The 27,249-nt window shown below is 43.9% G+C and overlaps 1 protein-coding gene across 3 annotated transcripts in view; it reads left to right on the forward strand.

The window, feature by feature from the left end:
- The window catches only part of FAM124A (family with sequence similarity 124 member A), a 111,158-nt gene that overhangs the window by 64,448 nt on the left and 19,461 nt on the right, over positions 1 to 27,249 (forward strand). For 2 of the 3 annotated variants that reach the window (XM_080659552.1, XM_080659551.1), the window contains one exon: positions 11,196 to 14,906. The exons of the other annotated variant lie outside the window; for it this stretch is intronic. In XM_080659552.1, coding sequence (XP_080515678.1) covers positions 11,196 to 12,002 — 807 coding nt within the window. In that variant the 3' untranslated portion in view covers positions 12,003 to 14,906. Of the gene's footprint in view, positions 1 to 11,195; positions 14,907 to 27,249 lie in introns of those variants that run through there. 3 annotated transcript variants of the gene reach the window in all.

Genomic DNA, 27,249 nt, shown 5'->3' on the forward strand with positions numbered 1-27,249 from the left:
TAGTATATTAGGCAGTTCTATGAGGAAGATGAAAAATTGGTTCAACCTGCTTTTTTAAATCTTGGACTATGAGGCTAAATCTGATTCTCAGAGTACTTTTTATTAAATCTTCAAAACCTAAGGATTTTCAGTTACTTTAGTTAAGCATGTGCTAAGACACACAGACGAAAAACATCTAGAAACATGTAGATAAACCTTGTATGGAAGAAATCTTACTAGTTTTTTAAGTGCATTCCTCTACTTTTGCATAATATATATTATAAAAAATATGTATAGGGTTTTTTTTTCTGAACCATCTGCATGAGAACCACTTATACAGCAGCCCCTCCTTGTCTGTGGAATAATGTTCCAAGACCCAGTGGACCCTTGAAACTGTAAATAGTATTGAGCCCTTTAATAAGTTTTTTTCTGTACATACTTAACCTATGATCATGTTTAATTTATAAATTAGGCACAATAAGATTAACAACAATAACTAATAATACAATAGGACAATTATGTATAACAATATACTGTGGTGGGAACCGATCACATGTCATGAACACACCCAACTGGGACCTCGGGAGGCAGAGACCTGGAGGCCTGTGGACCCACCAGTGGCCACAGAAGGATGCCTTGTGGTAGGGCCCTTGAAGCCAGTACATGGGGTTGCTTTCCAAGGTCCCTTTAGGTCTAATGATTTTGATAGTTATGAGCAGTTCAGCACCTCTTTGCTGAACCTACCTCTCTTCAGTTGCCCAGCTGCTTTGTAATCACTCCTTTAACACCAGATTCACATGGGACTTTTCAAATAGCTTGGCTAGCTGCTCTCTTCCATGAACCTAAGAAACACCTGGTTATCAGAGGACTGCAGAGGCACAAAGCCTTGGAAGATGCAGATTCCAGTGAGGTAACATGTAAATGTCTTAAGCTAAACAAAAACATGAAGAGCTAATGAAACAGTGATGGAAGTTAGCCACAATTTGAGAGAAGGTTTCAGAAGTCGGTTAGTGGAGAGGAATAATATAATGATTTGACTTAATCCAGGGAGATGGTCCATGTGAACAATTCCTTTAAGTTTGGGAATGCTTGTTATAGCAACTACAAAAGAGGGCACTACTTGTCCCTCCTGGTTGGGATACCTCCTGACCGAAATAGCTGTCCACATGTAACCTCAGTCAGCTAGAAAACAACCCCAAATTGTTTGAAATGACATAAGTATCTCCTTAGTGGATGTTTTTGTTTTAATCCCAGAAAAAAATTAAAATTATGTATAGAAATAATAAAGTAAAACCTATAATATGTATTAAACATTTTGTGTTAAATTTAGAAATAATTTGTTCATGTTTGATATTTTAAGAATTTGTTGTGTTTTAGAGACATTGGTCAACCTGAGCTTCCAATTTAAAATGTAGTTTAGAATTTATTTGCAGTTTTAAGTTGAGGAATATAAGGTTAAGTTTTAGTAGATTTGTAACATTGAAACATTTAAGAGGATTCAATATTTGCCACGTTGATATTTTAACTAATTAGATTTACGAAAGTTACTTAAGTGCTTAAAGATTTTGTTTATCAAACTACTGAATGACTTAAAGAAAATCAATGATTAAATGCATAAATGCAGTTTAAGATGTTAAAGGAAATTAGCTAATTAAGCAGAAAGAGCCCTTTTAAATGTGTTAATTGCTAGATTAGTTAGTGGAGTAATAAGATTTGAGAGTTGAACTTAAATTAGTAAGTTTAGAAAAAATGGGCTTGAAATTGGTAACTATGTAATTGGTATTAATTTTTCAAAAGTAGCTTTTGGATATTTTTCTGTGCAAAAAGCAGAGCAGAAACCTACATTGGTACTCATATTTTAACTGAGTAACTAATGGAAGGTTTATTTAATTCCAGCCAGAACTCATCCACATATAAGCCAGGTCTGGTCCTCAAGATAGTGGAGGGTCCAAGGAGCCAGCTATTGAACTGGGTGAGCTCAGGACCAGTGAGACAGTTCTGAGGGCTCACTCTCACCCATGGTGTTCCAAGATAGGTCCTCTTTACTCAGAGCTCTCCCAGATCCCATGGAAATGGGGGTCTGTCCCATCACCTCAGTGGTCGTCTGCACCTCCAGGGTGAGCCCCACCTAAAGCAGTGACGCCAGACCCATATTCCTCCTTCTCCCGATACTGCAGCCAATTAAAGTGGTTAGTAATTCTTTAGGCAAATGGCCAACTGACTACTTGTCAGGTTGTTTCCACATCTGAAAATGCAAACGTGTAATGACTCATTCTTTACAGCATATATATTGCATCCAATCCAGTGAAAATGCTTACTTAATTGATGTATTTATTGTGCATCCATCAGTTGTCCTATCTTTAGGTCCTTCTGTTTCTGCATCTGTCTTTTGAATAGTAAGCACTTCAAAGACAGGATTTTTTTTTTAATTTAATATTTTTACTTTCTTTTCAACCACCCAAGAAAGCCCACACAGGATTCTGGCCAGGGGAGCACCTGAGGACATAATGAGTAGCCATAGTGAGTTCTTGACATACTCCTGGCATGCTTCTTACTAACCCAAACTTTGAGGTGCTGTCCTAAATTCCATTTGCTAAGTAGAGGCATTGTTATGACAAAACTAATCTCAACAGCCAGCATTTTTCCCCAGTGAGGAAGATTTATGGAGAAGATTAGATCCATCTTTGCTGTTTAGAATCTACAATGACGATGACGTCCATGTGTTCTAAGGACGGCTGGATGGAGAGTTTGTTCAGCCTGGGTCTTTGTTTTGTGGGCCAGTTAGTTGATCTCTTCTGAGGTAGGCAGCCTTGTTTCTGGCATAAGCATTACAAATATATTCAATAGTTCTCTGTGTAAATGTGTTAGCAGGTAATACTGTAAGAAGAAACTTATGTAAGCCATAGCAATGGTTAGAACTGATGAGAATTCAAATAAAAAGCAAGTTTTGTTATTAAAACAGATTTTCAGATAAGAACAAAGTAAAAAATTATTGAGAGAGGAACGTGGCAATAGAAACTCATTCTTCAAAATTTCCATTATCCAGACAAAGGTCAATTGAAAGGGAAATTCAGTGTATTTTGGCCAAAATAATTGTATAAAACAAGGTGGGGGGAAGTGAATGCTAATCTAATTAACACAGTGGGGAGTTAGAGAAAGGAATATTCCTATGTGCTAGCTCTGCCTCTCCCACTACTTTTCTCAGTGCAAATTTTACAATGCACAATTTTCTGAGTTTCAGTTTTCACAGTTTTTTTTTCAGAATCACAGATACTTGGAGCTAGACTTGCAAGAGTTTTTACATCACAGAGAGTAAGAAAGAGGGTTTTTAAGGTTTTGAAGAGTATATAGTCATGAAAAGATATACTGTCTGGTCATTCAGAATGTCACTTTTAGTAGCCATAAAAATAGGTACACGCCTCAGGCACAAGAGAAGTAAAGCCTAGGCATATGAGCAAATCAGGAAGTTGGCATAAAACAGCTGTCCCTGTTCTGCCTACCCATTAAAAACACCTGGGAAGCTTTTCAACTGATGCCTGGGACCCACCTGGAAATTGTTTCAATTGCCGTGAAGTGGGCTCTCTTTTAAAGCTTCCAGGTGATTCTTATGTGCAGCCAGGATTGAAAATTAATGGCCTACATAATACGGTAAGTTCTGTTCTCATTTCTGCTCCTCTTGGCATGATTTCATGACAGCATCAGTCTTGAGGACTCCGCCAGCATCTGTCCTGGCAAATACATTTATTCACTGGTCCTGAAGAGGGTGTGGGGGGCTGCAGTTGAGGGCAGCCAGGAGAGGACCATGATGACTGGCGGTAATGTAACCTTTGCCAAGTCCACTAGAAGGTTTTGAAGATGTTTAGTAGACTGGACCCATTGGCATTGCCTCATATTAAGTACTAGTGGCCCAGTGCACGAAATTCGTGCACATTAAAAGGGGATTAATTAGAGGAAATAATTTAATATTACTATTTGCCCTTTCTCTATAATAGAAGTGTCAGAGATGAGAGAAAATTAGTAAAATGTATATGAAAACCTTCCTCCTATCAGAGTCTGGGGCAAACCACAGGACCCAGAGTCAAGTCCTGGCCCACCCACATGGGTCTCAAAATCGCATGAGACCCAGACCCAGCCAGCCCCTGCCCCCATTGGGCTAGATCCAGACCTGGCCAGTCCCACCCTTGTCAAGCCCTGCCAGGCAGGGGACGTAGCCTCAGGTCCCCTGGCTTGGTGCTGGGGTGGGGGGCGCAGTCTGAGTTCCCCCGACCCAGCACTGGGGATGCACCTTGAGGTCCCCTGTCAAGCCCTGCTGGGTGGGGGGCACGGCCTGAGGTCTCCTGTCAAGCCCAGCCAGGCAGAGGGGTGCAGCCTCAGGTCCCCTGGCCTGGTGCTGAGGCAGGGGGTGCGGCCTGAGGTCTCCCATCAAGCCCCGCTGGGCGGGGGATGCAGTCTGAGGTCCCCTAGCCCAGCACCAGAACAGGAAGCACACCTTGAGGTCCCCTGTCAAGCCCTACGGGGGCAGGGGAGGGCTTAGCCTCAGGTCCCTGCTGATTGCTCGTTAAGGCTCCTTATGGGAACTTGGCTTCAGCTGTGGGTGCAGCCATCTTTGGGACAGAGGATGGTCAATTAGCATATTCCCTCTTTATTAGATAGGATGGTTCCTTTTCTGATATGGGAAGCTAGCTCAGCCTAGCAATAGCACTGCCTTTGAGTTTTGATAATCCACTTTTGTTTACTTTATAATATCATGTCATCTGCTTCCTATACTTGGAAGGCCATACCTCTCCCCAGATTTGGGAAGTTTTCAGCCATTAGTTCTTTAAATTAGATTTCTGGCTCTTTCTCTCTCTTTCTTTTCTCCTTCTGAGACTCCCTAAATAAAGATAATGAGGTTTCTAAAACATGTTTCACTGTTCAGATAGGCTTTCCTCGTTCTTTTGCATTCTAATTTCAAAACTGGTATTCTTGCTTAAGTTGTTGCTAATTATTTGTCAGCTATTTCTAAGATTTATTCATTGAACTATGTCAAGGAATATTTGTCTTTTGAAATTCTTAAATTAGTGATATTTAATCAACTTCTGATGATCCTTTGTTAATATAAACAACAGTTCAGTCTACCCCTGTGTTTTACAGTCAATGACAGGGTGTTTCATAAATTATACTGAAAATAGATATTCAGGGGGAAATGCAGAACTTATACATGAAAGTATAAATCTCACTGGTAAAGGTAAATATATAGCAAAATTCAGAGTAACATAATGTCATAAAGGTGATGAGTTAATCACTTATAAAGTTAGTATGGAAGCTAAAAATCAATGGAAAAATATCCTCAGGTGAGGTTTTACCAAAAAAAAAAGTTTTTGTAAGCCTCATGGTCTCGCAAAGCCAACACCTATAGCATATACACAAAGAGAAATAGAAAGGAATCTTAAGCATACTACTGTCAGCCAAAGGTCATCTTCATCAATTCAACACCAGTGAGTCTCCAATTCGGGGTGTGAGGAAGGGGGAGACAGACTTTATACAATGCAAACAGCTCAACTGTGTAACAGCACGGCTGTAGAACAGGTCAGCTTTAGAGTTCAATTGTGATATAGCACAGCTGTGGAAGGCATCCTGGGCAAGGTGGCCCTGGTGTTACAGCTCCACTCAGGTCCAGAGAGACAGTTCCAGCTGCAATGCTACAGCTCAGGTGATGGTGCAGCCGGGGAAATGCAGTCTTTAATGGAAACTGAACATATGCTCCACCAAGACAGAGGGGAAGCTGGCTTGTATAGAGAATAGTGCCTGCCCCAGGCCCTGATTGGTCTACTCCCATGCAAATGAGGACTCCAAATCCTCACAAAAGCACTCCACAAAAAGCAATGTCCTAATTGGTCAGTGAAGATTCAAATGAAGATATAGCTGCTCAGTCCCAACTGGCTGCAGCAGGTTTTTAGTTCAGTGATTGATTCTTTATAAGGGTCCGCTCAAATGTCAGGAACACAGTGCCAGAAGACAGGCAGCACAGTGCAGTTTTCCTCTGAGGTGCAGAGAACATGAAGTCCCCTGCTTAGCAATAACTAATAGACTGTTTATAAATTTGAGCCAAATAGCCACCAGGAATCCTTCTTAACAGGCTTCCATGGGAGGAGGGCACAGCGCGTTGTTTCACTCTGTAAAGGTCCACTGGGGAAGAATTTCCTGAAACATCCACCATGATTCTTTCTCAGCATCTAGTTAGTGTTCCTGGTCAAGTCAGACAAGCAGACAAGAGAGGCTGGGAACAGCCACAGCCAGGGGTAGGACACAGAAAGAAACCCCATCCTTTACATGTGCAGGTTGTCTTTCTGCCTCAGGGCAAAACTGGAGAATACTACCAGATGCCTCCCACATCAGCCCACATCAGCCCTGGGCCCAGATTGGGATGGGGGGTGGGTGCGGTGTGGAGTCTCTTCAGCCACCCTCCTCCAACTCCCTGGCCCAGGCTCTTGCCGTTACACCAGCCATCTCTGTGCCAGCTGGAATCCTTCCCGCCCAGCAGCTACCTCCATGGTGCACATGGGCACCTCTATGTTGAAAAAACACCAGGTGCCACCTCTCTTCAAAGCAGCAGAATTTAGGGTTTATTTGGACTCTTGATGTGGTCAAAATAAGACAGAGCAGAGGCAGCTTTCTGTTAAACAAGCACACTGATAAAAATCTGCAAAACCACCAACTACTCATCCTCAGCCAGTTGTTCCTGATTTAAAGTCACACCACTCTGTCCCTGGCAGTGGGAACACTCAGATGTCCCTTAGCAGTTCCTTGCATGGGAAGCTTGGCTTTTTGCTTCTCATGAGGCAATACCCACAGAGGTTCCTTTTTCAGGCAGATTGAGACTGCACAGCTGCTCACCGAGGGCGTGCTCCTTGAATAAGACTCTAAAGCAGGGGTCTTCAAACTTTTTAAACAGGGGGCCAGTTCACTGTCCCTCAGACCGTTGGAGGGCCGGACTATAGTTTAAAAAAAAACTATCAACAAATTCCTATGCGCACTGCGGGCCCGGGACGAGTCAGCTGCTAAGCAGGACAGGCAGCGGCACCCGGCGGCCGGATAAATGTCCTCGGCGGGCCGCATGTGGCCGGCGGGCCGTAGTTGGAGGACACCTGCAAGTCACAGGCTGACATACTTAAAAAGTCAGAAAACGACTTTGGAGCACCCAGGCCCAGGGGGAAAATAAGATAAGACATTTAACTACCAAACATTGTCCCTCTGGAACATCCTTCTCTAAGAGCTGCATGTCATATTTTTCTCTTTTGTTTAGCCCACTTAATCCTTTCTCCTTCAATCCACTGCCACAACTTTGGCCATGCAACCATCTTACTTTTAAACCTTTCCAGGTGTTAAAGTTTAGGTGCTTCTATTTGCATGGGATTCAGGCCCCCCACCCCCCCTCCCGTGACATGACTCCTCTCACTTCTCAGGGCTTTCCTCCTGGTTCATGCCTGCAGCCTCTGCTCAGGCTGCTTCTGTGCCTGACTGCCCTTCATGCTGTCCCCACTGCCCTCCAGCTGACAAACACCTCTTCCACTTCTGCGGTTTTATCGAAGCATGACTTTTCAGTGCAGACTTTTTCTACCTTTCCCCATGCTGCCTTACTCCTCTGTAAAATCAACCACTTCCTTCTTTGTGCCCCAGCATGCCTCATATAATGCTACTCACTTTATCATCATGGCTCACTTTATCATCATGGCTCACTTTACTACACTTCAGCATTGTACTGTTCATTGTTGGGGGCTAAGACCATGTCTTATTCAAAATTATCTGTGCCTGGCCCTCTGGACCTTTTTCATATCAAAGAGCACACCGAAAATGATAATCATAATATTTATGAGGTTAACGAGGCTGCTAGTTTAAAAGATTAATATCCACACCTTTAATAACCCATTCAAAGCTTAAACACACCAGTTGAGAAGTTCTGCGTACAAGACCTGCAGTTAATGTTTGTTGAAAGAATGAGTCAATCAGTCTGTTTATAGGATTAAGAGATATCTGGAATTAGGCAAATAAAGATCTTAGAAATCAATGAAAGGAATGGTCATATAGAAGAGACATAATTAAGACTGAATATGGCCCAGCTGGCATGGCTCAGTGGTTGAGTCTCGACCTATGAACCAGGAGATCGTGGTTCGATTTCTGGTCAGGGCACATGCCTGGCTTGTGGCTTGGTCTCCAGTGGAGGGCGTGCAGGAAGCAGCCAATCAATCATTCTATCTCATCATTGATGTTTCTATTTATCCCTCCCTCTCCCTTCCTCTCTGAAATCAATGAAAACATATTTTTTTTAAAAAAAGTTTAAGACTGAATATGATCCCAGCAGTAGGGAAGATATTTTATCTGTTCCTCTCCTAGAAATCTTGAATTTCCCATCAAGATAAGCTTCCCATTCATTCAATTTAATTTTAGAACCAGCTTTTTCAAATTGAGCATACAGAATAATCAATTTGGAGGTGTCATAAGTTCCCCACTTTGCCCATTTCAAGCTGGTATCATTTTAAATTAAATTTTCCCATTTTTATAGGTACTTGCAAGTTGAAATTCCATACAAACTGTACACGTATCCTGTGGGAGTATTAACGGGGGGCTGGGATTCTTGACGTTTCGACCTTAGAGGTACAATTTCCCATTTTATTTTTAGTCTTTCTTTGGATATCTGCAGATTCTGAGCAAGTTTTCTAGGGATGTTATGTAGTGGGTCAAAGTGTGCTGCTTATGGGTTGAGCTCCACAAGGCTCTCACCCCTCGAGTTATATTGAACCCTCTTACATGCCTCAGTTTCTCTCCCAGCTGTCCAAAACAATTGGAAGGGCACCAGGAGCTGTCAAACTGGGCGTTATGGGTACTACCCTGGATGAGCCTGTTAGTTTAATTACAATTGAGTTGGAAATTCCCTATGGGGCTCCTGCATGTCCTGAGGAATGACCTCTGACACCTCCACAAAGGTTCTTAGTACCCTAAGAACACCTGAGACTTGGGCTGGAGGGCGGATGTGCCCCTTTATCTTCAGAGCTGAATGAGTTCAGCTCTCATTTATACAGCGAAGGGTTTTTGCTCAGACTCTCAGAAAGCAATTCCAATTGAAAAGCCCAATCAAAACCTGCCACAGGTTTCAACTCCTATCCTTTAGTGCCACCTCTAGGAATTTCTAAGAGCAGCTCAAATGAAAGTCAGACCCTCTACCAAAAGCACAGGAAGGTCCTGGATCCAAGAGACCACTCACCTGAGTTCACCCAATGCAGCTGGGAGCCAGTGGGGTTCAGCGGGCCCTTTCTGGATCCAAGCACGGGGTCTGGGTCTGCAGAATGGTCTTGGGTGAGCTTCTTTGGAATCCTGCCAACTATACAAAGTAATAACGTAAGAAACATTCAAACCTGTGAAGAATTTTTGTGAGTTTATTTTAACCAAACTGTCAACAAATGCCAGGAAGCAGAATCTCCATGGACTGAGATAATGCTCCGGAGAATGGCAGTTTTTGCACCTTGTACAAAATTACAATCAAAGGAGGAGATGTAAGTGGGTTACATGAAATCATTGGTGATAGATTAGGGAGGCGGGAGAAAGCAAAGGGGGGAAACCTCTGGGATTGGATTACTAGGTAAAAGTAAAATGATAGACACACACTCTTTTTACTTAAGTAGGTGCAGGATAGTTAACAGTCAACAATTAACTCAATAACAATGAGGGGATTTGTAGTCTCCACAGAGCAGTGCCTGTGCTTTGAGGGGTTCGGAAAAAGGGAAATTACTTTGACATTCCAAAGATATGTTATTGTAGATGCAAAAAGACAACAGATTAAGTTAGGGTAAAGATTGACCTAGAACAGTAGTCCGAGAGCCACAGTTTGCTGCTCTGTTGACTATTGAGTTTGCCGACCACTGTCATATACTACCCTTTACCTCTTTGCACACAATATGCCACAATTGCCTAATCCTCACAGCTTCCAACTAAACGGTAACATTTAGCCTAGAACATGACTACCCACTGTAAACTGCCTTTAGTTTTTTTTAAAAAAAGGTTTAATTTCAGACCATCCTTTGTGGTTATTTTAGGTCTCTGAGTTTGTAAGGCTGCCACGCAGGCCTCCCCTGAGCTTGTCAGGTTTAGTTTGTGGCCCCTTTTCATCCTAAGTATATTACATTGAACTAAATTTCCCAAGTGGCTGTGGGAAAACCAGGTTCCTGCTGAACAGGGAGGCAGGGGTGTTTGATGTCTAGTGAGGGCTAGTATGTTAGCCTGCTGGGTGCCAGGAAATATCCCTTTTAGTAAACTGCAGTCAGAACCCTTTTCTTATATCAGGGCTTCATCAATCAGATCCTATACTAAATAGAACCAGATACACTATCCCTAAATCTACTATTAAATTGAAACTTTGCATTGTAAGGTTGCCCTGTAGGCTTGGGCTTTGAGCCAGACCAGAGGAAGAATCTGAGAGAAGCAGACCCAGGTAGAATGGAGGTCCCCAGATTTGTGCAACAGAAATGTTTCTGCTGAGCTGCAGGGAGGGTGGAAGAATAGGAGGACAGGGGTGAGGCATTAAGGGTGCAACTGCTTGTCTACACCCTACGGGGCATCCAAGGGATTAGTCAGTAGTCACAGCTCCCTTTCCTGTGCAGTCTCTGAAAGGCAAAATATACAGTAAGTGATTCCTAATAGCAAGTAAATAAATGCTAACCTCCTGATAGCCCCTTACTCACTGAAGGTTTACCACCCTGACATGGCCAGCCCTAGGGTGTGTCCTGTGATCACACGGGTACTGAAGTCAAACCCATGTCCATCTGATCTGAGATTGTCTGTGCTTATCCCATCCTGAATGCTTCCATCCTCTCAGCATTAACACTCCCAAGCAGTGCTGTGGTCAGAGGGAAGGAACCTTCAACCATCCTTTGTGCATTTAATGGTAATTCTTATCTCCTCTCAGCCAGGCCCTCATTTTGTGGCTAATCTGTTGAGCCCCTTTCATGTGTACTTGAAGTGTTACCCACCATTGTGACAAGGGGCTGTGTCTCCTCCTAGGTCCTGATTGGTACCACCCTAAGCCCTGCTACCCCTGTCTTTGCTTTAGAGTTTGGAGAATTAAATTGATTGCTACGACATTGCTAGAAGTTTCCAATTATGAGGAAGTGTGTTTCAGGATGTATTTAACAATGAATCCCCTTCCCAGGTGACTAGTGGGATATGCCCTCTTCCCCCTACAGGCACAAAGGGTACACAGGAAGTTTCCTAAACCCAACAGAGCTCACCACTCCTCGGAGCAGAAACCGCACTCCACGCCTTCCCCGAGCTGCACCACACCGAGCCGTACTCCTGGCAGCGGCCAGCAACCCCGACTGGACAGTCCACGCCTGGGGCCCAGCCAGGCGATCCTGCTAGCTGGGCACCAGCAGGAATTTGCCACACGAGCCAGCAGCACTCCCAGCCTTCCCTGGTCTTTCCAGAGAAGCAAGTCCTTGTTTTGTTTGCCCACAGAAGACCCCGACCCAGCCTCCTCCGCTGTACCACAGTGTTTTTCAAACACAGGTGCCCCAGGGCACCGGGCATCGGAGTGGAGACACGGCCACCTCCTCTCCATTGATGACTTAGAGGGTTCCCAGGAGACAGATGTGGACACAGGCCTGCGGCTGTCCTCCTCGGACCTGTCCGTGGTCTCTGCGTATTCTGCGCCCAGTAGATTCTTTAGCACCTTGGAAGCACCCTTCCCCTCCGAAAGATGTGGCAGCCACTGCTCCAAGCACAAAGGTTCCAGAGAAGGACCACTACCCACTGGGAGTGGGGTGACCATGGAGACCTCCTGGGCTTCCCTCCCTCTCTTCACTGAAGGGCCTACCGGCTCCTTGGCAACAGCGGTTGCTACTCCCCCAGCTTCTGGTGCCACCACCCTCACAGAGTCATCCTCCACGCTCCCTGGTGATGCTCCCAACACCGAGCAAGCTGGCAGACACATCACACCATCCCCAGCATTGGCTGGGCCCGGGGACAGTGACACAGAGGAATTCTATATCTGAACACCCTCGACTCTGTTTTTTTCAGACGGGCAAGCTCAGCTTCCCAAGGTCTTTCTGGAACCTAGTTATCTATCCCAGCCCCCGTTCGCCATGCCACCCATTCTAGGGCTAGGTGGAAAAATACTGGCGTTTTTATGCCAATAACTTAAGTCGTAAAATATATTTTTTTAATTACTCAGTTCCATTTGAGATATGGTTTAGTGCATTTACACACTTTAAATGCTTCATACAATTACAGTAGGTCCTTGGGTTACATCGGAGATCCGTTCCTACGGTGCGAGATAACGCGATTTTCGCCGTAAGTCGGAACCCACCTACATAAGCACCTACATCACTCACATGGAGCACACACAAAGCAGTAATGAAGTGAAACAGTAAAAAAATTTAAAAGAAAGATAACAATTCCTGACCTTTACTTGTGGTAAATAAATAATAAAAAAATAAAGCACATATGTACATACGTCAAAATGACGTAACTTTTTTTTAAAATAAATAAATGGGAGATGGTGACGTAACCATGAAATGACGTACGTCAAATCCGACATAACCCGAGGTCTGTCTGTACTTGAAATGAAAAGAAAACCTAGTCAGCCAGAGCTGATTTGGCCATTTTTCATGCTGTGAAGAACGAACAATTAAAGCCAAAATGTTAACTGTAGGAAAGATACTGAGTGATTTGTGTGAGAAATTAGTGCACAATAACAATGTACAACCCTGGATTTCCCAGATAGATTTATATTACCAGGGAGCAGTGACCCTAATAATTTCCAAGTAGTGCTTAGGATGAAAAAGTCAGCTTGATAAGACAGCTGTAAACATCAATCAGACTACAGTCATACCACACTTAAATGTCTTGCAACATCCAAAAATCTGGATTTACACTAAAGTGGCTAATATGCTTTATAAGGATTTAGCATGAGTAGCAGACTCTTGGTGCATTTAAAATCTGATTTCAGTTCTAAAATCTAGATTTGTATTCACCTTTCTACAATACTAATGCATTCACTGTAACAAGTGAGGGCTACAGAAGTCCACTCCCCCACCTGGATTTATTTGGCTCACTGAGGATGAATCGTTCATTGGAATTACAGAATAATAGGATGTTGACTGGGTAGGTAATCTTAGGATTTTTCAGTTTTAAAACCTGCAGTCTAAGGGCTGTCTATGTATATATCTATATAAATGACAGGACCCACATTGTATACCACTTTCTCTAGCAAGTATGCATTGTCACCTTGTCTTTTTCATTTTTAAATAACTTGTAACATTTTAACCAGCATTTCGGTTGCACACTAGGAAGCTTTACGGCAGTGCTGGCCTTGCAGGAGTGCCAGGCGCCCTAATTGAAGCTGGAGCTTCCTCCAACCTTGGCCCTTCCGGACTGCTGTCAGCTTCTGAAATCGTGTGAATTGTATTTAAATCTCACCTCTCTCCCACTCCAGGAAGGGCACCTTTACAGTTTCAACCTCAGCAATGCCAAGTGCGGCCGAGCTGTCGCTGGTTGCTGTTTACCTTTGGGGAAGAAGAGCATGTATTTCCCTTGTTTATTTCTCAGTCTGGTGCTCCTTGCCTACATTAGCACAGCCCATTTTCACCTCTCTGGAAGCGCCCACACCAGTCCAGACACAGCCTTGGGATCCTTCTCCACAAAGCCTTCCAGGCAGCTGTAGCCAGTCATCAGACTTGCACTGAAACCTCGATCTTTGCCATCCCTGTCAATGAAAGCCTTAGATCTTCCCCCAAACATCCTGGATATCCCAGGACTCCGATATATAACATTCTGCTCCAGCTTAAGTAAAGAAAAATATGGTCTCTTAAAATTCTAGACCAGGAGTGAGCAAAGTTTTTCTGGAAAGATAATAAGTATAGTAAGCTTTGCTAGCCAAATGCTCTCAATTATAACTACTCAACTCTGCCATTATAGCATGAAAGCAGCCATGGGTAATATGTAAATGAGTGGGAGTGGCTGAGTTCCAATAAAACTTTTATTTCCAAGAACAGGTGGAGGGTCAGATTTGGCTCAAGAGTTATAGTTTGCCAATCCTTGTGCTATACTGAGGTTGATTTAAGACCCCAGCCACAGTCAACAGCAAGAATCTAGGTCTGCAGTCTTCTACTGCTGTGGTGCATGAGGCCAAGAAAGCGGGCTCCTCAGGCCACGGTGATGGCTGCAGAACCACAGGGCGCAGAGTCGTGAGGGACTTCTTTCTGCTAGCTGATTCCTAGACAGCCACTAGCTGTCCAGCTCCTGCCCAGAAATGTGACTCACAATCAGTAGCTGATGATGAAGAGCAACAGGCTAACCTTAGGGAGGAGGAGAAAAACAACATAGAGGTGTTGACTCAGCCTACAAGGAACAGTGGGCCAGCTCAGGAGTAGCAAAAATCAATGAGGCCAACTGCCAAGTGCTGGCTTCTCCTATCTTCATCCTGAATTGGTACCCTTAGTTTAGTGTACTTGCATGCATCCCTAGAATTGCCTGAGAGCCCAACTCTGATGCTCTCTGGTCCCACCCTTCTTCAGTGACCCACCCTCAGCACAGTCCATTCAACCAAACTGACCCCAAGGGATGTCAGCAGCACCGTTCAAGAACAGAAAATGCAAGGTGCCCCCATAACAGAGAGAAGGAAGGGGAAGCCCACCACAGACCATATTCAGACCTCCCTCCTGCTCCCCTCCAGTGCTATGGTCAGAAACAGCAGTCACTGTGTGGAGAAGGGGACACAGAGACTCTACTGACAGAGCCCTAGCTTCCATTTCTGGTCATACACTAACCTTTCCTCACCTGGGGGGTGGGGGGGGGAGGCCTGACACCCACTGGTGGATCCGACTCTTGGATTATTATTGTTGTGATAGATGCTGGCATATTGTAGGTGCTCAATAAATTTGTTCAATTTAATAACATTGAGGTTGCCTCATAAGTTATTTCTCTTCTGAATTAAGTTCTGTGATACAGGAAATCTAGATCTGATTCCTAATTTTTTGGTCATTTAATGGAACCCAGTTTCTTCTTGTTGGCCTTGCACTTTCCCCAGCTTGCCCTGGAGGGCAGTGTTAGTAAGTGCCCTTGTCTGGTTCACAGCCCATCCCTTATTTGCCTCTTTTCCTAATAAGATTCCCCAAAATTACTGCTGACGGTCACACTATGGCCTACCCTAAACACCACCTAGTACCTGCATTAAAGATCAAACGTCTCTCAGGTCAGTCTTTGACTGACCTGTTGAGCCCTACAGAACTCATCTTGGGTCACTCCATTTGGCTCACCATGCAGGTGGGTGGGGAGCCACCAAAGAGGCTTTTGTGATGGTGGGAGGGCTGATGTGTGGCTACACTAAATGGGCTGTAGTGCTGGATGCTTCTTGAGCTGAGGGACTCAACAGCAGAGGAACAGTCACATGGGAGTCTATTGGACTATCCAGTGCATTCCAGGTGAGAACAAACGTTTACCTTCAGCAGGAAGACATTTGAGTTCACAGCTGATGTCTTTGGCTCCAAGGAAATCGGAAGAAATGTAGGTATCTTCTTATCCCCCTACAGGGCTTTCTGTAGGTGAACGAATTCTCTAATCCATCAGGTAAGGGGTGCCTGAGTAGACTCAGAATTCCTGGAAGAAAACTCTTAAAGGCAATTTAACTGGAGAGTTTTTCCCTCCCAAACAGAGCAGTATCAGTGACCAGTTCTGGCCAGTGATCCCAGGACTGAATTTCAGGAGAGCAGAGTGAATAGCTGAATAGTCACCTTCCATCTCTCTGCCCAAGGCCACATTGCTCCCTGTGCCTGATTTGGACACAAATGCCTCCTTCTTACTAGTAGGGTTCCACTGCTCTTTAATCCTCTGGAAATACAAATGATGAGGTCCTGCAGAGGCTTGAGAAAATAACAAGAGAAATCAACAGGAATAAACATGGATTCTCAAAGGAAACACCTTTTGTCACAATTATAACAAATCAATTCATGAGGGGTCAAGAACCAGAGTTTAAAGATTTTCATATAATTACATTCTTCCAACTTCTACTGAAGGCTTTTATCTCATCTTGGGCACAGAGGCCTAAATACAAATGACTTCAAATAACAATTTATCGGAGTGAATAACGGAGCCAAAAATGGATGGTAATATCAGCACAGCTGGGTCTTTTTATCAGTCAGTTTCTATTTTAAAAGGGTGCTAACTGTTGTCCAGTTATGTGGCCACTATTACGAACAATATATTCATTTCAGACAGAAGTCACCAGGACATTTGGTGAAGCTGAAAAGGCCCCTTCCTCTCCCTTTCCCCTATGACACCCTTCCTAAACTCTCCGTTTGTAACGAGGTCCCACTTCTAGTTGCCTCAAATGGTGTAGAAAAACAGCTGCTTCCGAGAAGTGGCATAGCCCCCACTGGCCTGATCTGGTTGGGAGTCGCCCTGCCCCATTTGAACCATTGATCTTATAAGCTGAACGTCTGAAAGAAGCCAGCTAGACTTAGGTCAGCTCTGCTCAGTCACCAGTGCATTTTGGTCAGGAGCCACTTGGAATGCATGTGGCACAAGGCTCAAGAAACAAACACTTTCAGGCCAAATCGCCTCGCTGAAGATGGCTGTGGGAAAGCTTTGGTGCCACCTGGTGGCCACCATGCCCAGGAGGGTCAGCAACTGCCCTCCCTTTTCATGGAAGATTCCACCTGGATGAACAGGAGGGAGGTACTTCTGTTCATTATTCTGCATCGAGCTGTTTCTACAAGGCATTGAGGCAACTGATACTGCAATGACATAAGATAATAGAAACAGAAAATCAGAGCTAAGAAAAATGTTCATAAATAGGCCAACCATAAAGAAAAATGTAACTGCTATGGATGAATTTCCTAAAAGCCAAAGCAAAAAGGGAAACACAAGTAGTTCAGTAGTTTCCATTTGTGACTGGAGAATCTAGCAGCATCTTACTTCATTGTAATTGAAGTTGCCTCAATGCCTTTTCTCAATGGAAACCAAGTTTTTCTTAGTGCAGAGTTCTAAAATCTCTTTCTGAAAAGGGGATTTTCCTAAAGGATTTTCTCTTAATAGAGTCCAAGTTGGTAGCTTTCTAGATTGGAGGATGAATTTGAAAGACCTGGAGGAATGGACACAGCCGTGCACTTTGGACAAGCCTCCCTGGACATCTCCGGCAGCACCATTGGTAGAAAGAAATTTCACCCTCATCAGAAGCCCAGGGGCTGGCTTCTTCTGATCTCTTGAGGCCAACTCTGAATCATCTGGCAAGGCGGTAAGGCTGACATCCTACTGGGAAACTAGAGGCTCCTCCGGAGAGTCCACATGGACGAGCGCTCCGTCTGCATCCGCATCCACTCACTCCCTGCCTGGATGTCAACTCCAGTTCCCTAACCTCCCCAGGTAAGAGGCTTCAGGGACTTGGAAGCTCTTTCAAATCCCCTCCTTCCACCTCTCACTGACATTCTTGAAACATATTAGGAATTTGGGTCCCTGCACCTCTTTCTTCATTGCCCTGAGTATATTTGCTTATATCATTCATTCAACAAGCATATTGAGTCCCACTGTGTGTGAGGCAGTAGACTAGGTGCTGAGAACCTAGGATTGAATGGGAGAGACAATCCCTCCCTCATGGAACTACCCTCCTATAATCATCATTGCTGTTTCCCACTTACCTGTAGATTTTATAATCCTACTGGTGGATCTGCTGAGATTAACCTCTGCTACACTTACATGGAGTCTCAGGTTTTGGCATCAAATAGACCTGGCTTCCAATTCTGACTCCACTCACTGTGTGAACCTGGGGTAAGTTATTTCACTTCTCTGAGCTTCTGTTGTTGTTTTTTGTTTGTTTGTTTTGTTTTGTTTTTTTAATCTTTATTGTTGAAAGTATTACAGGTGCCCCCCTGTCTCCCACATTGATCTCCTCCACCTCGCCCCACCCCTCCCAGTGAGCCTCTGTTTTATCATGTGTAAAATATGGACAACATTCAAGGGTCATTACAAAAATTAAATTATATCACTTGTGCAAAAGTTCCTATACTGCCTGCAACATGGCAGGTATTTAATAAAGGTTGATGGTTTTCCTTCCCTCGGGCTGTGGGACAGCACATGCTCTGCCCAGCAGGCTCTCTGTGCAGGTGGCAGACAGGTTTGGCTTCATCGTGCTCTTTACAGCTAGCTATTCCACCACCACCTCTCAACCGTCTGTCTGGACAGAACTTCACCCAACAGGGAATCATCTTTCCAACATCACACCCTCAACCTCCCTGGGTGTTTTCTTTCCTCCATTTCAAGCCCCCGCCAGCAAAGCCAGACCTGAGTGCTTGTTACCACCCAGTGCTGCTCCTCCTCGCTCTCCAACTCTGAGCTGCCCTTCCCTAACCACCCCGCCTCCCCACCAATCCCTCCACCCAGGAAACCTGCTCCACCTTCTCTCAGCCATCCCCTGCCCCCCTACTCCCCATACCCTCTCCTCTGGCTTCTAGATCTGCCCGCCCCACCTGGAGCACCGGCTGGCCATTTCACCTGCCTCTGTCACCTCTGCACCTCGTTCCCTCTGGCCTTCTGTTGCCTCCTCACCAGGCACCGAGCCCTCTGGGGCAGTAGCCCAGTTTCCACCCATAGCTGTTAGGCATCCTGTGCTGAGTCACTCCCATTCACTCCCCCAATCCACGGCTATTTGGGCAATTTTCATCCACTCTCAAAGGCTTCACCTGTCCAAACCAGTTTCAACTTCACCAATGCCCCCTAAACCTTGGTTTGCACTACTCTTAGCAGCTGGTCTTGCCCCCTATTCAACCAGGGCCAGACTGTCCATTATCCCTTCAGGCTCCCTCCTTATCACATAAGATGTGTCTGACTCTAATGAGGTAAGAAACAAAAAAAGGCTAGCGAGTAGAATGGATTGACTGCCAAGTCCTCTGCCCTTGGAAATGGTCTGACAACTGAAAATGCACCTGGCACAACAGAGGACACTGATTTGTGCAGCAGGGAGACTCCTCGTCCTATTTCCACTCTAAGAATTATGTTCCACTTCTGCAAAATGAGCCTCCTATGCCCAATACAAGTAATTCACCCCAAGCCCCGGGCTCCAAATCCTGGGCCATAAAGCTCAGTGGCAGTCTGGGCCTGTGTTCGTCGCCTGAGCTGGCTCTGCAGACCCAGAGTGACCCCTGCGCTCCTCCAGTCAGCGTCAGAGCCCCCAGCTCTGGCCTGGGCTCCCCAGGAGTGCTCCCCACCAGCTCTGTCCTTGCTGGTGCAGTGAACTGGCAGCACCTGTGGACACCTGGCAGCAGGCTCGGGATTGTGACCCAACCACCTGTGACCATCCCGGGAACTCTGCCTGATCACATTTTTGTTCCGGGTCCATCCCAGCCTTCGCTATCCAGTTTGGTAAACATTGGAGCTTTCAAAATGGGTATGTACTGGCCTTCCTTTCCCTCCTTCCTGCAGGCCAGGCCTGAATTTTCAGCGCGCCCCCCCCCCCCGCCCCCCGCCACATATCCCACACTGCACAGGCCTGGCTTCCCTCTGTCCCTCTGCCCCCAAATCATGACCCACAACAAGTTACCCCCACACACGAGAAAGGACCAGCTCCTGCTCCTCTGGGCTTCTCAGTTATGTTAATGGTGTATTCTCTTTCATCATTCACATTCACTTACTATTCTACACTCCAGCCAAACGGGCTCTTAATTCTCCACTAAACATACCCACCTTCCCAGCCATGTGCCAAAGCTCAGGTATTTCTCCAACTCTCCACCCATCAAAACCCCACTGTCCACCGAAGCCCCATGCACACCGCCTCCCTCAGGAAGCCTGCCTGGCTACCCTTCCCCCACTGCAATGTGCGAGCACTAGGTTGTCCCTGTCTCGGGACAGGTCACAGGCTACTGAGTCTGGGCGTTGTTTGGGAACAAGGCTTATCTATCCAGGCAGATTGTAAACTAGTCCTTAGTCCAAGGCAGTACCTTGATAGATAAGATTTAAATAAGTGAGTGCAGGAGGGATGTAGTTGCCTTCGGCACAATTATTCCATCCCAACGTCCTGGCGGGTGAGAGGGAGTTGTGTGGAGGGAAGAAACCTCCAGGCCCTTGCTGAGCAAGTCCGTATTTACCTGAACCGTTTGTGTTTTATTTTCTTTACAAACATCTAGGGCTAAACATTAGGGCACTTGCTCACAAAACCTTCTGCCCACCTAGAATTCATCCACATTTCCCTGTAGATATCCTATGTATACACAGTTATTTTTAAACTTTATACCCACAAAACTCTTGGCAAAAATGGATTTCAAACACAACTGGCTTAAATCCACGTGTTTGAAAAGGAATGTTGAAATGACGTGAACACTCTTACTTGCTTTCTTTCATGTTTGCCAGGCTAGAATTAAGTCTTTCAGCATTGGGCTAGGAGTGCAGGTGTTTGACCTGTTTCTTTGCCTAAGACTGAAAATCCTTCCCACTGTCAGCTTCCAAAATTTCCCTCGGGGCTGGCCTTCTGTCCCTCCAAAACCACATGAACCATATATATATGGTTAGCATGAACCAGCAAACAGTCCTCCTGGATCGGGCTGTGCCCTGAAAACCTCTCTCATAGCTGCAGCCATTGCCTAGAGCTGCAGATCCCTAACTCTGTCATTTGCTTTGTATTTTCACCATATCTGTGGACTGACTGTGCAATAGTTACTTATTTTTAAAATCAAGTGGAAAACTAGCAGACTCTGCAGCACCAGGTAACTGGGAGATGTGTGCAAACACAGCAGTGTGACCATAGGGTGACAGAGGGGGTTCAAGGGCTCCTGCCACCTCTGCTCAAAGCTCTGGGCTTCCCTAGCAGCACACCTGCAGCTCTGAAGTCCCTGAAAGCATGCAGTGAGGAGCCTCCCTCCTACAAGACAAATGCTGCAGGAGCTGGCGATGCATTCACAGCCCCGTAGAAGGTGATGAAATCTGTGCATTGCATCATGTCACTGCCCCCTTAAAGTCCTACAGTGGCTTCCCATTGCATTTGAACTGAAAATACAATGGCCTGTCCCCAGGCTTCAGAGCCCTGTATGATCTGGCCCCTCTGTCTTTACCCCTCACCCCCGCCGCCTCACTCACTGTACTCCAATCCCACCAGACTCCCTGCATATAGTCAAACACTCCACACAATCTTTGCACCTGCAGTCCCTTCAGCCTGGGACACTCTTCTCCCTACTTTTTGCTCCCGTATCTCCTTCTTATCCTTTTGGTCTCAGTTTCAGTGCCATCTACTCTAAAAGGCCTTCCTGGACCATCTATCAATATCCAAAGTATCCCTATAAAAGGCATGCTATCACAGGACCACCAGCATAATATATATGCACTTGATAAGGGACTTGATCATCTTGTTCGTTGATTAAATTTTTAATGACATTGAGTTGTATTTTTATGAGCTAAATGTATGTTTGAGAGTACATTGGGCCCTTCTGGAATCCTGTCCATTATTGCATATAGAACTTGCAGCATTATTTTAGCAGTTGAAGTTACTTTAGCTTTATTGCTGTTACTTTGCTTTTATGAGGTACTGTTGATTATCTCCATCCTTCATTTAACACTATGTCCCTGATCAGAAAGAAACCACCCTGCCTCAAAGAACCTACTGAAAAATACAGTCCATGTTACTAGCATTAAAATCAACAGCTGACATTTATCGAGAACTCAATGTGCCAGGCTTTGGGCTAAGTACTGACACACATGATCTCATTTAATCTTAAATGTGTAAGATCGCAGTTGTCACCATTTTATACATGAAGAAACAAGCACAAAGATTATAAGATGTTGCCTAAGATCACACAACTAGCAAATAATAGAGTGTCCTCATTCCTTCTTTCTTTTTTTTTTTTTTTAATAAATATACTGAGTATTGTTAAGTTGCAACAGAACAGGTAAAATTGTATGTAAGGAGTTTATGAGACAGCAGGTAAAGTGAAACCACACACAGATGTCTAGAAAGAAGAGCATGGTGTGACATGTGACATGAGAGCTTTCTTGAAGAGAAGCACACAGTCACTCCTATGAAAGTAACAACTGAGCTGTGTTTAAAGAGGGAAAAAATTTTAAGAACAAATGTGAGAAAGTTCTTCCAAGCAGACACATTTTTAAGCTAAGCTCCCCTCAAAGAGGAATTATTAAACCAGCAATATCCACTGTAGCCCGTGTTGTTAATATTTCATCATCATTGTTTTCTTAATAAAATATTAATGCATCTTATTTACTTATTCACATATTCCTTTGTCAGCACAATTCATAGTACTGTTCGTCTCAAACACAATACCTGAATGAATCTGGCTGAAAAACCTGATAAGAGTAGCATAAAATTGTTTGGAACTAAATTCAGATTTCAGAAGTTATAAGCAGATTCTATTAAAATTCTATTCCTATGACTTAATTACGGTCATTAAGAAGACTAGCTATACACAGTCTCCTTTTAAATAGGAAAGTCCTGCTTGTCTGAGAGGGAAGCAGGAGTGTGCCTGTTTAAGAGCATGACTGCCTTCTGTGATAACAAATGAAAGACCTGGTTCTATGAAGGTCACTTCCACAAAAGTTTAGGCCAGGCATGGTCAGTCAGTACCCTGAGGGCCGCAGAGTCCCATTTGAAATGTCTTTGTCATACTTGTGATTTGACAAGTAGACCAGCTTTTCCTTCTGCAACCAAGGGCCCTGAGCAAGGGGACTGAAGGGCTCCTTGCCTTCCTGATTTGGAGTGAGAAAAAGAAGGAACAGGAATGCATCTCTGCCTTCTCTCCACCCCCAATCAAGAGCTGAATTCTTCCCAACACTTTGATATTTGGAGCAGATGGAGAGAAGAAAGAGAAATAACTAGAGGATAAGAAGAAGGTCAAGAAGGATGGAAGAAATCGAAAGCTCCTCAGAGCTCCTCATTGCTGTGGCCTCAGAAAGCGGAGTGATGCCTTGTTAGGGACCCCAATCTTCCTGAGAGGCCTTGACTCCTGTGCCGTCAACACTCTTAAAGCACTCTACACCCTTTGTTTTAAAGTGGAGAGAAAGGATTTACATGTCCACGGTACCCTATGGAGGTTCACAAAGCACAGGTGTTTTAAAACTCATCACAGATCAGGCAGTTTATAAAGTTAGATCTGTGACATTTTCAAACAGGTCAAAGAATGTTATAAAATTTTAAAACAAAATTAATATTAATTTGCTCTATTTGGGAAGATATATTACCTCTGGAATTAGGAAGGGCTGGAAGGATGAGGTTGAACCCAGGAATCATTAGAACAGATGAGGCAATAAGAATGAGGTATGTGGAGCATGCAGGCAAACAAGTCCTCTAACCCCACATGTGATTTCACTCTTAAGTGAGGCAATTTGCACAGTCAAAGCTTGTCAGAGTTCCCTCAAGTCATCTGAATTGGTCTACTTTTTCCCCAGCTAAGTACAATCAATTTTTGAATGTATTATTTTTTTTCTATAACCAACATAGGGTGTTCAAAACAATCACCCTGCCTGTCTGGATTTTTCTTTCTTTTCATTACATAGTCTGAGATTCCTTCCTGCATCGTATCACCTTCAGACAGCAGAAAGATGGCACCATAGTTAAGACCATTCTGCTGATTGCAAATGTTTCCTATTGCATCTGGCAGCTCACTTCCCTACCATATATCGCTGCAAAGGCACCATATATTAGCATGTTCTAAACAGCTGAACCAGAAATAACCAAGAGGATATTTGGACCAAATGGAGTGGGAGGCCAGCATGAAAAATGGAAACACCAAGGAAAAATGTATGATGAAAGAACAAAGAGATGAATTAAGCAGAGGCTGTTTGCATATTACATGAAATAAAGTGATATCTTTGCAAAAAGTCTCACTGAAATCATGTCTGATACTATTTTTTTTATTCTTCCACCCCTGTTCATCCAAATCACTGTCTTCAGGTTCACTGTAGCATTAACCATTCAGAGCCAGTGACAAAGTCCAAGGTCAGTGTAGAAAGACCATCTCACTCTGGGGAGACAGTGCTTGACCCCCTGTGGGCTTCCAGAGGATTCCCAATGTCTCCTGGTAGAGGACAGGTAGGAAAATCCCTCTCCAGGAGGAGCTTTTACCTCCAGCCATTCCCAGCCTCTTAGTTTGCATCTTTATGACAGAAAAAAAAAACTTGGAAATAACCTAACAGGTTAAGGAAAAATACATGCATATCTCTCTGGAATAATTGCCCTTTCATTTACTGAGTGCCAACTATATGCCAGGAATTGTGCTAAATCCTTTCCTAACATTTTCTTTTCAATCTTCTGAACAACCCAATGTGATAGATTTTATTTATCCTTGTGAGAACTGAGACTTGGTGACATTAAGTAAATTGTTCAAGGCATACGGCTAGCTAACAGTGAGGTCAAGTTTCAGACCCAGGTCTATCTGAATTCAGAGACTGCTCTTAATCTGACACTGCCTCATCACCACTGGGTGGAAGTAGTTCTTGAAATAGACAATAGAATTGAGTCCCCTAGTTGAATCTATAAAGAAAGTTATTAAAGGACTAGAGGCCCGGTGCATGAAAATTCATGCACTGGAGTGGGGGTCCCTCAGCCCGGCCTGCCCCCTCTCACAGTCCGGGAGCCCTCAGGGGCAGGAGGCGACCCGGTGATCAGGGGAAGGTGGCGCCCCCATCACACCTCTGCTTGCCACTGCCGGCAGCGCAACTCTCAGCTGGCCCTGGTTACCTGAGCCTCTGGCATCCCTGGGCGGCTGGGGAGCTGAGGGAACTGGGGGACTCTGGAGGCAGGCACACGGAGTGGCCAGACCCGCCTTGGGGATGGGCCCAGCCATGCTGCACCTGCCGCCCCAGCAGGATTGAGGGGACTGGGCGCCGCCATCTTTGAGGGCATGGCAGTCAATTAGCATATTCCCTCCTTATTGGCTGTGAGCGCCGCCATCTTTGTGAGGGTGTGATGGTCAATTAGCATATTCCCTCTTTATTAGATAGTATGTCAGGCAGATCCCAGAGTCTCTGTTAGGTGTAGAAACCCATGCCTCACTGTCATACAGCCAGGAATGATTCCAAACTCTTCTGGGGATTTTTTTTTTTTTTTTTTTTTACTGAATTTATTAGGGTGACATTGGTTAATAAAATTTTATAAGTTTCAGGTGTATAATTCTATAATACATCATCTGTATATTGTATGTTCATCACCCCAAGTCAAGTCTCCTTCCATCACCATTTCTCTCCCCTTTACCCTCTTCTACCTCCCCCCACCATCCTTCCTCTTTGGTAATCACCATGCTGTTGTTTGTGCCTATGAGTTTTTTTGTTGTTTGTTTGTTTTGCTTAACCCCTTCACCTTTTCAACCAGCCCTTCCATCCCCTTCCCCTCTGATAGCTGTCAGCCTGCTCTCTATCTGTGAGTCTGTTATGAGTCTCTTGTTTGTTAGTTTATTTGTTCATTAGATTCCACATATGAGTGAAGTCATATGGTACGTGTCTTTCTCTGACTGGCTTATTTCACCGAGCATAATGCTCTCTTCACGTCCATCCATGCTGTTGCAAGGGTAAGATTTCCTTTTTTACAGCTGAGTAGTATTCCATTGTATAAATATACCACAGCTTCTTCTGCTTTTTTTTTTTTTTTTTTTAATTCACTTATCTACTGATGGACACTTAGGCTGCTTCCAAATCTTGGCTATTGTAAATAATGCTCCAATGAACATAGGGGTGTATATATTCTTTTGAATTAGTGTTTCAGATTTCTTCAGATATAGTCCCAGAAGTGGAATCACTGGGTCATAAGGCAGTTTTATTTTAATTTTTTGAGGTAACTTCATACTTCTTTCCACAGTGGCTGCACAAGTCTGCATTTCTACCGACAATGCATGATGGTTCCCTTTTCTCCACATCCTGGCCAACACTTGTTATTTGTTAATTTATTGAGGACAGGTGGGAAGTGATATTTCATTGTGGTTTTAATGTGCAGCTCTCTGATGATTAATGATGTTGACCATTTTTTCATGTCTATTGGCCATCTGTATGTCCTCTTTGGAGAAGTGTCAATTCAGGTCCTTTGCCCGTTTTTTTAATTGGATTGTTTGGTGTTTTTAAGTACTTTATAAATTTTGGATAGTAACCCCTTATCAGATTATCATTGGTAAATATGTTTTCCCATTCAGTGGGTTGTCTTTTCATTTTGTTGATGATTTCCTTTGCTGTGCAAAAACTTTTTAGTTTTATATAGTCCCATTTGTTTGTTTTTTTTTCTTTTGTTTCCCTTGCCTGAGGCAATATATCAGGAAAAACATATTGCTAGGAGAAATGTCTAAGATTTTGCTGTCTATGTTTTCTTCTAAGATTTTCATGATTTTGAGTCTAACATTTAAGTCATGTTGGAGGGGGAGGAAAGGGGGAAGATGGGGGTGTGCTCCTGGGAGAGAGAGCACCCCTAACATTAAGTCTTTAATACATTTTGAGTTTATTCTTGTGTATGTCATAAGAAGATGGACTAGTTTCATTTTTTTTTATATGTATCTGCCCAATTTTCCCAACACCATTTATTGAACAGATTGTCTTTATCCCATTGTATGTTTTTGCCTCCTTTGCCAAATATTTATTGACTATAAAGGCATGGGTTTATTTCTGGGCCTTGTATTCTGTTCCATTGAATATAAGTCTGTTTCTATGCCAGTACCATGCTGTTTTGATTATTATGGGATAGTTTGATATCAGTAAGTGTGATACCTCCAACTTTGTTCTTTCTAAAAATTGCTAAAGCGTTTTTGTGTCTTTTGTAGTTCCATAAAAATGTTTGGAATATTTGTTCTAGATCTGTGAGATGTGCCATTGGTAGTTTAATAAGGATTGCATTGAATCTGCAGATTGCTTTGAGTAGTATAGACATTTTAATGATGTTAATTCTTCCTATTTATGAACATGATATATGCTTCCACTTATTTGTATCTTCAATTTCTTTCTTCTGTATCTGATTATTTTCGGGGTACAGATCTTTTACCTCCTTGGTTAAATTTATTCCTAGGTATTTCATTCTTTTTAAAGCAATTATGAATGGGATCGTTTTCTTAGTTTCCTTCCTGATAGTTCATTATTAGTGTATAAAAATGCAACTGATTTCTGGATGTTTATTTTGTATTCAGCTACTTGACTGAATTTATTTAACAGTTCTAGCAGGTTTTTTTTGGTGAAATCTTTAGGGTTCTCTATATAAAGTATCATGTCATCTTCAAATAATGACAGTTTTACTTCTTCCTTTCCGATATGGATGCTTTTTATTTCTTCTTGTTTGATTGC

The sequence above is a fragment of the Plecotus auritus genome, assembly GCF_963455305.1.
Source record: "Plecotus auritus genome assembly, chromosome: 3".
Lineage (NCBI taxonomy): Eukaryota > Metazoa > Chordata > Mammalia > Chiroptera > Vespertilionidae > Plecotus > Plecotus auritus.